We start from the raw sequence: 12,207 nt of genomic DNA, 5'->3' as shown, positions 1-12,207 counted from the left end.
TGTGAGAAGTTCTGGCACAGAGTGGCAATTATGGAAAAACATCACCCCCAAAGCATGGAAGAGATGACCAGTTTTAATAAAATAATTATTAGACTTTGAAATGTTTAGCCATTGGGAATGTTTGAGACAGAGAACATTGCTTTTTTTAAGGGAAAAGGAAAAAAAAATGAAGCCAAGCATATGCTTGAAGGAGAGCTATGTACTGGAATTAGTTTTTGATTGCTGCAATGAACAGGCAATACAGACATAGTGGGCTGGATGGCCCCTTGTAATGACAGAGCTTTTGTTTCATGACTTGTTGGGAAATGACCACTATCATTAATGTCTATGTCTAGTCACTGACTAAATGGGACACAAGTATAAACGCTAAATTCTGACTAAACTAGCACTTCAGTTAAGCTGTGACTGCTGTATGTGGATATTCAGCAGATGCTGTTCCTCTTTGATATAATTGGTACAATGATTGGAGAGTGATTTTTCAGTGAGTAGGAAATGTTCTATTCAACAATTGCTTGAATGCCATTTAAGTCATAGCAAACTAACCACTTCCTCTGCTATAGGCCTGTTGCAATCTTGTGTCATTCTGCATGGCATCAGCTATCTTCTTGGCTTTGACATGCACAGTAAAATGTGTTGGGTTTTATTAAAGAATAGGGCAATCCTCACCTTTTTGTGTTGGTGTGAATTCTAATGCATGGAATATCTATTTCGCAGCAGCAGTGATGGGTGCCTATGTTCTAATTTTTACGTCCTTTTTGTGTTCATCAGATGAAGATATACAGCTACTGGAACTGTGTTTGTTTTGATTTGTTGCAGCGAAGAGCTGGCCTGATGAGCAAAATGTTGTTTCCTTCAAAGTTGTAAACTTGTGTCACCAATGCCACCCTTATTGCTCCAATTTCTGTAGCCTACACCAACCATGCAACCCTCAGCATCTCCGGCTGGGGCATATCCCCAAATTTAATTGCTCTAACATTGATGGATCTCCCTTTAACTGCAGAGATCACAAACTCTAAACTTCCATTCATAAACCTTCCACTTTTCTCCAGTAAGATGCTGTTCATCACCTGTTGATTTGAAGACATTTTTGGCTACCTGATTTAATATTTCTTTATGTAGCTCATGACACATTTGATAGTGGTTCTGTAAAGTGTGTTGGTACATTTTCGCCTCCTTAAGATAAATTTATAAATACGAGTTATTGTTTTTGGTTCTTATTTGGCTGGGGAAAGTGGTTGATTCCCAACAAAACTTCCTCTATTCTTTGGGCACAAGCCATTTTCTTTGGAGTTCCTTCTGCAGTACCCAAGTGAAAGAACAATGTAGCAGATTAAGAAGGTAGAGTAAGTGACTGCCATGAATCTTTAAGGCCACAATGCATTTATAGCATCAATTACAGTACTGTGGAGACTATTTGACCCATCATATCCATGCAACCTCTCTGCAGGTCAGCTAGTGCCAATCCCCCTAAAGTCAGCAAGCAAAACAAAAATCCCCTGAACTGCACAGTGCAAATGTTTGAAATCTGTGAATAAATTATATTGAAGTAATGCCAGCACATGAAGAGAAAAACTTGCAAGTTCATGGAACAGAGCAAAGAAGAAAGGCAGAGCATTTCAATAATTAAATTATTAATACAAATACGTTGAGTTCAGTGGGATAAGAGAAAGCGAAGGGAGAAAGCGAAGGTATATCTTGCAGCAAGAGCTGAATTATGGAAACCTCTTTGAATGAAGCAGAGAATCTAAATCTAAACTGACTAAAGGACAGTTCTGGAAAAGAGATGGCATAGTGGCTAGTGCTGCTGCCTCATAGCACCAGGGGCCTGGATTCAATTCCAACCTCAAGTGACTATCTGTCTGTCTGTTTTTACATTCTTCCTGTGTCTATGTGGGTTTCCTGCAGATGCTCTAGTTTCCTCTCACACTTCAAAGATGTGCAGGTTAGGTGGACTTGCCATGCTAAATTGCCCCTAGTGTCCAGGGGTGTGCAGACTAGATGGCTTAGTCATTGGAAGTGCAGGGTTATAGGAAAGAGGGGTAGATATGAATGGGCTATTCTTCTAGAGGGTTTGTATGGACTCGGGCCAAATGGCCTGCTTCCACACTGTAGGAATTCTATGGAATTTCCCTTGGGCCTGAATGTAAGCCAGAGAACACTGTGTGGCAGCAAATTTAAAAATCATGCATACTTTTTCCCCATATAGCTGTTATAACTTAATGTTCTGCAGAATAAGAAAGCTAGAGAAATAGGACCAGATATTAACAAGTAGGGGAGTGTACTGAATGTGAAATAATTTCAAAGTGATTCAGCCATTTAAGGTTCCATTGTAATCACTGATCATCTCTTTACTGATCTTTACAACTATGTTCAGACAAAAGTCCAAAAGCATGAGGGCCATTGATACGACACGGGGTACACCCTTCTGCTCAATTTAAACCAGCAACATAAGATAGATTTATCCCCTGCAGTAATCTGTGAAAATTTGAGAGACCAAGAACTATTTAAAGTAAAAATTAACAACTTAATTTCTTAAAGTATAACAGAGAATAATTAAATAACAACTATTTACAACTCTTTCCTCTAACCTCATTTTTAGTTTCCCCTCTACAATACCTGTGCGATTAAAATTCCCCATTAAGATTTACAAAACAAAACTTCTTAACTCAAAACCGGTTCTTCTCTGTATTCTTGTCGTCTATTCTTTTTCTTGTGGATTCTGCTTCACAGGTTACTGATTGATAAAGGTACATTTTTAAGAGAGCTATTTTTCAGGAAGTCTTTACATGCTGGTAGCCTGGCAGATCTCCTCCCAACTGTTCAATTTTCCCTAGTCTTATACCCCCAAAGCATCGGATTGTGTCAATAGCTTTTAGGATTGTCAATAAAGTAAATTCAAACTGGATTGGAGTTTGATTTTTTTGGGGGTATAATTTAAACTGATTGGCCTAATTTGAATCTATTTTTGTCTCCAGACAACTAGCTACCCTAACTGCTGGACCATATGCTACATTGTATCTTGCTGAGAACATTTGGTACTGTCAGGTAGTTCTACTAGCTTTAACTTTCTTAAAGGTACAGTACACCCACATCTTCATAACAGCCATGTTGAAGTTTGGTTGCTGCCTGACAAGTAATTCTTATTAAATTCTACTGTGTTTAAACTAGTTCTATCGGTTTAATCATCTTGATGCAAAGAGTTAAAAGCCAGTCACACCATCATATAGTGATAGATCAACATCTTGCTGTTATTGTTGACCAGAAACTGAACCAGACTAGCCATGTAAACACTGGTTGCAAGAGAAGGTCAGAAACTAGGAATCCTACAGTGAATAACTCACCACCATCCTCTTCCCCCACCATCTTCAAGACCCAAGTTGGGAGTGTGTTGGAATATCCGCACTACTTTGAATGAGTGGACCTTCAACAACTCTCAAGAATGTTGACACCATTTACGCCAAAGCAGCCCACTTTATTAGCACCAAATTCATTCCCTCCACCAGCAACGCTCAATAGCAGCTGTGAGTGCCATCTGCAGCATGCATAGCAAATCTTCAGCAAGACTGTTTGGACAGCACCTTGCAAACGTGCAATCTCTATCAGCTAGAAATCAGCTCGCCACCACCTTCTTGAAGGCAACTAAGAATGAACAATAAATGCTGGCTGAGTCAGCAAAGCTCACATCTCATGAATGAAAAATAATTTTAAAAATCTACAAAGTGGTCATGTTTGTTAGATGTGTGAAAGATGAATTAAGGATTGTGCTATTGAGAAACATTGTTCAAATTTTGCAGCTACTACTCGGTAAACACTAGAAGTTTTAGTAGTTATTCAGAAATGCAATGACACACCTCTGAAGCAGGTGAGGCTTGATCCAGGTCTCCTGGCTCAGAGATACGGACACCACCACTGCATCACAAGTTCTTTCCTAGTTGTGAGTTTATAGGGTTTGATGAATGATTTATTAAACTTGGTGTGTGATGGCTGGGAATCAAAACCACCTCACTTGCGTGGAAGGCAGCTAATTTCTCCACACTCTAATCACTGACACTGACTGCTCATTAGCTATTGTTTTGTGGTTGAACACTCCATGGAAGTCAAATGTAGGGGGGCAGCCATATCTTCTACCAGCCTAGTAAGGAAGAAAATAATAAAGCTATCCTTAAGGCTGTCCTGGTAAATTTATACACAGACACCAGCAGTGCTGCACTAATATGTTGTTCGGGTAAATTTTCAATAAACTCAGTCTTTAATTTAACATTAGCCACAGCTGAGCATTTTGATCTATTGATATGTACTGGTGTACTGTTAATAATCTTCAAGCTTGTGTTATAATCTTAGCAAAATATTTATTAACAGTTGCAGTGTTCTAAAATGAAACAGAGTGCCCTATTTCTAATATAAAATTCATTTTCTTTGCAGAAGAATGTAAATATCCATAGATTCCACTAAGAATTGGTGCACTTGCAGAACATTCAGACAAACAGTGAGAAATTTAATTTGCTGCCTATAACCTTATTTTCTGCAGCAACAAAAGTGACATACATGTTGATGAGTTGATGAAACATCTCATGTGTTGTGCATCCGTATCCCTGTGTACTGATATTCTTTTAAAACTGATTTTATTTCCACAGAGCGTGAGTTAGTTTAACTTGCCGATAATATATTCATGCTGGTGGATAGTAGTTTTGGAAGCTTTATTATTATGCTTAGGAAATTTCGGTTGAAAAGAATATGTCACTCGGTGTGTGAGTCTCAGTACTTTATCAAAAGACACTAATACATGATGTCCTTAAATCCATTCATTCCTGGATGCATTCCCACCTTACCCACCCTTAAGGCAATTAGTGAATATACTCCAGGACTTTAACATGTGACTGTGACTGAGTATAAATTCACCAGAATGCTTCAAGTCTGAAACAACAAAAACATGAAAAACAATACAAGGAACAATATGGAAAAAGGGACACTTTTCTCGTTAGTGTAAAATTTGTAGACATGTTCAGATTTTTCTGTTAATGACGTTTTGGGCTTGGTTGAAATAGGTTTCAGAAGGAGCAGATGTATCTATACCAGCTCCTGAAAGTTCTCATAGTTTTACCAAGGGCAGCACAGTGGCTCAGAGAGTCAGTGTTGAATTGATGGGCCAAATGGCCTGCTTTCACATTGTAGGGATTCTGTAAACAAAAATAAAATGCTGGAGAAACTCCACTTTCTGCTGTTTCAGATCACTGGCATTTGCAGTTCTTTAAAACTTGAAAACGTTCTGATGAGGGGTCACCTGACTCGAAATGTTAACTTTGATTTCTCTTCACAAATGCTGCCAGACCTGCTGAGCGCTTGAGATTCTTTATTTTAATTATCTGACCAAATGTAGTTGTACTAATTGGCTTTCATTCAATATACCTTGTTATTTAAGAACAGTACCTGTTCTGGTGATACTGTACAGTATTTATCCTCTGCCACTAATCATGATATAGACCTAAGACAAAGCAAACACAAAGGAGAATTGGTGACAGCAAGCTACCTCAAACAAAGATTACCCAGTACCAAAGTTTACCTGTTAACGTGGAAGATACCAGAAGTGTATGTTCATAGCTCCTGGAAAGTAGAGTTGGGGTTAAATAGGATAGTGAAGATGGTGTTTGGTATGCTTTCTTTTGTTAGTCAGAGCATTAAGTATCAGTGTTGGAAGGTCATATTGTGGCTGAACACGACATTGGTTCGGCCACTTTTGGAATATTGCATGCAATTCTGGTCTCCTTCCTATTGGAAGGATGTTATGAAGCTTGAAAGGGTTCAGGAGAGATTTAGAAGGATGCTGCCAGGGTTGGAGGATTTGAGCTATAGGGAGAGGCTGAATAGGCTGGGGCTGTTTTCCCTGGAGGGTTTGAAGGCTGAGGGGTGATCTCATAGACATTAATAAAATCATGAGGGGCATGGATTGGATAAGCAGACAAAGTCTTTTCCCTGGGGTGGGCGAGTCCAGAACTAGAGGGCATAGGTTTAGGGTGAGAGGGGAAAGATATAAAAGAGACCTAAGGGACAATTTTTTCCAACAGAGGGTGGTGCATGATGGAATGAGCTGCCAGAGGAAGTGGTGGAGGTCAGTACAATTGCAACATTTAAAAGGCACCTGGATGGGTATATGAATAGGAAGGGCTTATAAGGATATGGGCCGGGTGCTGGCAAATGGGACTAGATTGGGTTGGGATATCTGGTCGGCATGGAAGAGTTGGACCGAAGGGTCTGTTTCTGTGCTGTACATCTCTATGATGCAAAGGTTATCTGGGAAAATACCACAGATGATCTGGAATTAGTATCAATAGACAAAAGATTAAATGTAGAAGCTTTAGAACAGGACAAGTAAAAATTCTTAACATACAATTTGTGAGGAATTCATGCCTGGTATTGGTGATTGAGGCAACAAAGTGTCAAAGTTTAAGATTATTTTGGATAGACACCTGAAGTAAGAGATGGCAAGGATGGGAAAAGTTTGATATATATTTGCTTGCACTGGGGATAAAATCAGTCGGACTAAGCATCCCGTTCTGCACTATAAGATGTGTGCATGTCCATTTATAACACAAATACTTCTTTCTAATTGCCACAGCTCAGTTATGTTCCATTAAATTACCTTGCATTCAACTCTGTAGTTAGACTGATAAGGATTATGTGCTTCGTATCAAGTATACAGAAGGAAGCCATTCAGTCCATTGTGCCTGCCAGTTCTCTGACGAACTATCCAGTTTATCCCAGTCAGCAAAATTTACCAGTTTTCATTTTCATGTATGTGTCCCTTCCTCCCAACAGGAATCAGAATTAAACTTGCAATATAGTGTATGTTAGATGGGCTTTAGATTGGTTCCACAGGACGGTGCAACCTCGAGGGCTGAAGGGCCTGTACTCCACTGTAATGTTCTATGTTCTATGTTTCCAAATATTAATTGGGAGTTGGGAATCTGAGTTAAAAAAAATCAATTTTGTTTGACACGTTGGAAGTTTCTTGTGACCTGACATGACAAAATTGGACCGTCAGGCCACTTTTCTTTGGAACTCTTCTAATTCATCCCATTTAAAACACAAAGTTAACTCGTGAGAGGAAATGGATCATGGTTGCTGTGGGAGGTTGCTATTGTATGGTTCGATTCAACCTTACTATGTCAGATGTGACAGACCTTGTAATACACACAATTTTATTTCTTTAAGAAACTTTGTACAACCCTTCGGTTATCAAAGTTAAAAAAAATTACCATTGAATCTAGCATTTAAAAAATAAAATTGTATTCTTATTCAGCCACAGATTCTAACTGCCAGCTCACAAGGACCCAGTAATGGACCACAGAACAGTGGTATCACATTGTTGGGCATTTTATTTTTCCATGCATATAAGTGACCATGACAAGACAATAAAGCAGCTCTTGTTCTTTTTCCAGGCAAAAAAAAAGTGTGCTGTGTGTAGTTTGAAATTCAAATGTTATTAAAATGTCACTGTTGTTTTGTATTACATGCCATATTTTGCTTCCTCTCTCCCTGAAGGCATTGAATTATTACTGGCACAACTTCATGCACCTCCCTCACACAACAAAGTTTTAAGTGAGTGTCTCCACGGCCATTGTCAGCAAATCTAAGGACTTTATAACAAAGTTCTGTTTTGTCCATACACGTGCGCGCGCGCGCACACACACAAAACACACACACACACACAAAACATACACACACACACACAAAACACACACACACACACACACACACACACAATGTCATTGGACGGTTATATAGTCATCTGTCATTGTTTACTCTAAGGAAACTAAGGCCAATTACATTTTCATTACCTGTTCCATTGCTGAGATCAAATAACATGGCAGTGTTGTTGTGTGCACTCACCAAAATACAATCATCCTGAATAACTGGGCTGTGATCCCGCCAATGTTAGCCCTGACAGAGTTGCTAAAATGACTTGACAGCCTTTACATGAGTAGCAGATGTCTGGGTCTAGGAATTGTGGCTTCTGTGTGGTATTGAAAGGCTTCTTCCACATCTCTTTCCTTCGCCACTCATGATTCTCCACCCCCTGTACCATACCATTTCTCTTTTCATGGGACAGTCACCCTTCTGGAAGCCAATTCATTTATCAGATTCTGGGCACCTTTGCCTTGGATCAAACAAAACCCCCCTCAACAGCCTCTGTCTTTTTGTCCAGATAAGATGCAAGCATGAGTCACACAGAATTAATAAATATCAACATAGAGTTATACACCACTGAAACAGATCCTTTGTTCCAACTCATCCATGCTGACCATGTATCCTAAACTAATCTAGTCTCATTTGTCAGCACTTGACCCATATCCTTCGAAGCCCTTCCTATTCATATACCCATCCAGGTGCCTTTTTAACTTTCACCCACCTCCTCCACCACCTCTGGTAGCTTGTTCTGTATACTCACCACCTCGGCATGAAAACATTGCTCCTCAAGTCCCTTCTGAATCTTCCCTCCCTCACCTTAAACCTATACTCTCCAGCTTTGGACTCTCTAACCCTGGGAAAAATACCTTGGCTATTCACCCTATCCATGCCTCTCATTTTTAATAAACATTTATAAGGTCGTCCCTCAGCCTCCGACACTCCAGGGAATGTAGTCCCAGCCTATTCAGCCTCTCCCTATAGCTCAAACCTTCCAGCCCTGGCAATATCCTTGTAAATCTTTACTGAACCATCTTGGGTTTAACAACATCTTTCCTATAGCAGGGAGACCAGAATTGTATGCAGTATTTTAAAATTGGCCTCCCCAATGTCCCCACGCTCTCCACCTCCTCCAAGACTTCCATTTCCCCGGCCCCCAACGCCTCATCTTCACCATGGATATCCAATCCCTCTACACCTCCATCCGCCATGACCAGGGCCTCCAAGCCCTCCGTTTTTTCCTCTCCAGACGTCCACAACAGTACCCTTCCACCGACACTCTCATTCGTTTGGCCGAACTGGTCCTCACCCTTAACAATTTCTCCTTTGAATCCTCCCACTTCCTCCAGACCAAAAGGGTAGCCATGGGCACACGTATGGGCCCCAGCTATGCCTGTCTCTTTCTTGGCTACGGAGAACAGTTGATCTTCCGTAATTTCACCGGCACCACTCCCCACCTCTTCCTCCGCTAGGAGGTTGAGCAATTCATCAACTTCACCAACACATTCCGCCCTGACCTTAAATTTACCTGGACCATTTCTGACACCTCCCTCCCCTTCCTGGACCTCTCCATCTCCATTAGTGATGACCGACTTGACACTGACATTTTTTACAAACCCACCGACTCCCACAGCTACCTGGATTACACCTCTTCCCACCCTATCTCTTGCAAAAATGCCATCCCGTATTCCCAATTCCTCCGCCTCCACCGTATCTGCTCCCAGGAGGACCAGTTCCACCATAGAACATACCAGATGGCCTCCTTCTTTAGAGACCGCAATTTCCCTTCCCATGTGGTTAAAAATGCCCTCCAACGCATCTCGTCCACATCCCGCACCTCCGCCCTCAGACCCCACCCCTCCAGCCGTAACAAGGACAGAACGCCCCGGTGCTCACCTTCCACCCTACAAACCTTCGCATAAACCAAATCATCCGCCAAAATTTCTGCCACCTCCAAAAAGACCCCACTGCCAGGGATATATTTCCCTCCCCACCCCTTTCCACCTTTCACAAAGACCGTTCCCTCTGTGACTACCTGGTCAGGTCCACGCTCCCCTACGACCCACCCTCCCATCCTGGCACTTACCCCTGCCACTGCAGGAACTGTAAAACCTGCGCCCACACCTCCTCCCTCACCTCTATCCAAGGCCCTGAAGGAGCCTTCCACATACATCAAAGTTTTACCTGCACATCCACTAATATCATTTATTGTATCCGTTGCTCCCGATGTGGTCTCCTCTACATTGGGGAGACTGGGCGCCTCCTAGCAGAGCGCTTTAGGGAACATCTCCGAGACACCCGCACCAATCAACCAAACTGCCCCGTGGCCCAACATTTCAACTCCCCCTTCCACTCTGCCGAGGACATGGAGGTCCTGGGCCTCCTTCACTGCCGCTCCCTCACCACCAGACGCCTGGAGGAAGAACGCCTCATCTTCCGCCTCGGAACACTTCAACCCCAGGGCATCAATGTGGACTTCAACAGCTTCCTCATTTCCCCTTCCCCCACCTCATCCTAGTTTCAAACTTCCAGCTCAGCACTGTCCCCTTGACTTGTCCGGACTTGTCCGACCTGCCTAGCTCCTTTTCCACCTATCCACTCCACCCTCTCCTCCCTGACCTATCACCTTCATCTCCTCCCCCACTCGCCCATTGTACTCTATGCTACTTTCTCCCCATCCCCACCCTCCTCTAGCTTATCTCTTCACGCTTCAGGCTCACTGCCTTTATTCCTGATGAAGGGCTTTTGCCCAAAACGTTGATTTTGCTGCTCCTTGGATGCTGCCTGAACTGCTGTGCTCTTCCAGCACCACTAATCCAGAATCTGGTTTCCAGCATCTGCAGTTATTGTTTTTACCTCACCAATGTCCTGTACAGTTGCAACATGACATCCCAACCTCTATATTCAATGCACTGACCAATGAAGGCAAGTGTGCCATGCGTTATCTTTACCCCCCTGACTATGTGTGACTTCACTTTCAATGAGCTAAGCACTTGCACCCCAGGTCTCTTTGTTTGACAACACTCCTGCCTATTTCTGGGTTTTCCACCAGACTTATCAGAGTTTTGAGAAGATTTGTAGCTCAGGTTGAGGTTTTGGATGTAGGTTTGCTCGCTGAGCTGAAAGGTTCATTTCCAGACGTTTCATGACCATACTAGGTAACATCTTCAGTGGACCTCATGCGAAGCAATGCTGAAACTTCCTGCTTTCCTTCTTCCTAAACAACAAAGCAGAAATTGCTGAAAGCAGGAAGTTTCAGCATTGCTTTGCATGAGGTCCACTGAAGATGTTACCTAGTATGGTAATGAAACGTCTGGAAATGAACCTTTCAGCTCAGCAAGCAAACCTACATCCAGACTTACCAGAATTATGGTGTGATTTTGTTTGCATCCTTTCAGCTATTCATTTCTAAATCTGGATTTGTCCTTGCTGTCCGCTTTTGCTTAAAACCACCACCTTCAATCTGTGCTTTCGTAAAAGCAATGCAGTAGTAGATAACATTATGCTAGTTTTCATTATATCAGCTCAGTTCCTTTAGTGCAAAGCATTTATCCAGAACACGTACTTAGATGAGAAATGAGGCAGCTTGTAACTGAAGAAAAATACAAGTTTTTTTTTAATGTATTAAAATGTCACATACAATTTAGATTACAGAAACTAGACTTGAGCTACATGATGAGTGGAATGGAATTACTTAATGGTAGCTGGGTTTACCCTTCGATTTGAATGCACATTGCTTTATCTGTTAGAATAACATGTTATGTATTTCTTTCACCATGAGGTAGTCAACTCATGTGTGGTTGCGAAATTACGTTTTTATTCAGTCTGTTTCTGTTGATGGTAAAGCCATGTCCTTTCCTTTTCCAGCCACCCTGGGTACATTAGATTTCAGTTTGCTGTACGACCAGGAAAACAATGCTCTCCATTGCTCAATAAATAAAGCAAAGGTATGTAGCCTTAGTATGTTGTAAATAACAAAAAAATCTGTTTGTAGGTGTCTCTGTCTATTGATTTTGCTATACATTTTCTAATGGATGCAGATTGTTTATGCATATAATATGCCAGATAATTCAATTGACAATTGTGTGCTTTATTGACAGAATGAATATAGAAAGAGCTATTATTCAATAAGCAAAAAGTGAATGGAATTCTTGAATGCTGTACTGAGTCACCTAATAGTTTACGTCTGTCATTCTTCACTTCCTACATAAAGCCAATGCCAGAACCTACCTTTTGTTCTCTTTGATATTCTGCTTGACCCCCAAGCGAAGCATCTTTCCTTTATCTAATCCATTATTACTTCACATGCTACCTCAAAGATAGCCTACTGAATTGCTCCCATTGATGGCTTTTCTGCTTTGAGTCTTCCTAAACAACAAAGCAGAAATTGCTGAAGAAGCTCAGCAGGTCTGCCAGCAAATGTGGAGAGAAAACAGTGCCACAGTCCAACTCCATAGGTGCTGTCAGACCTGCTGAGTTTCTCTGGCAATTTATGTCTTTGTTTGTTTCAGATTTCTAACATCT

General features: G+C 41.5%; 1 protein-coding gene across 2 annotated transcripts in view; it reads left to right on the top strand.

Moving 5' to 3' along the window:
* LOC140491438 (double C2-like domain-containing protein beta) overlaps positions 1–12,207 on the top strand; it is a 280,010-nt gene that overhangs the window by 48,267 nt on the left and 219,536 nt on the right. For both annotated transcript variants that reach the window (XM_072589607.1, XM_072589606.1), the window contains exon 2: positions 11,551–11,630. In XM_072589607.1, the coding sequence (XP_072445708.1) occupies positions 11,551–11,630 (80 nt within the window). The remainder of the gene's footprint in view (positions 1–11,550; positions 11,631–12,207) is intronic.

This window comes from Chiloscyllium punctatum, chromosome 19, assembly GCF_047496795.1.
Source record: "Chiloscyllium punctatum isolate Juve2018m chromosome 19, sChiPun1.3, whole genome shotgun sequence".
Lineage (NCBI taxonomy): Eukaryota > Metazoa > Chordata > Chondrichthyes > Orectolobiformes > Hemiscylliidae > Chiloscyllium > Chiloscyllium punctatum.
The sequence above is the reverse complement of the archived record's forward strand: the minus strand, read 5'-3'. Positions and strand labels throughout refer to the sequence as shown.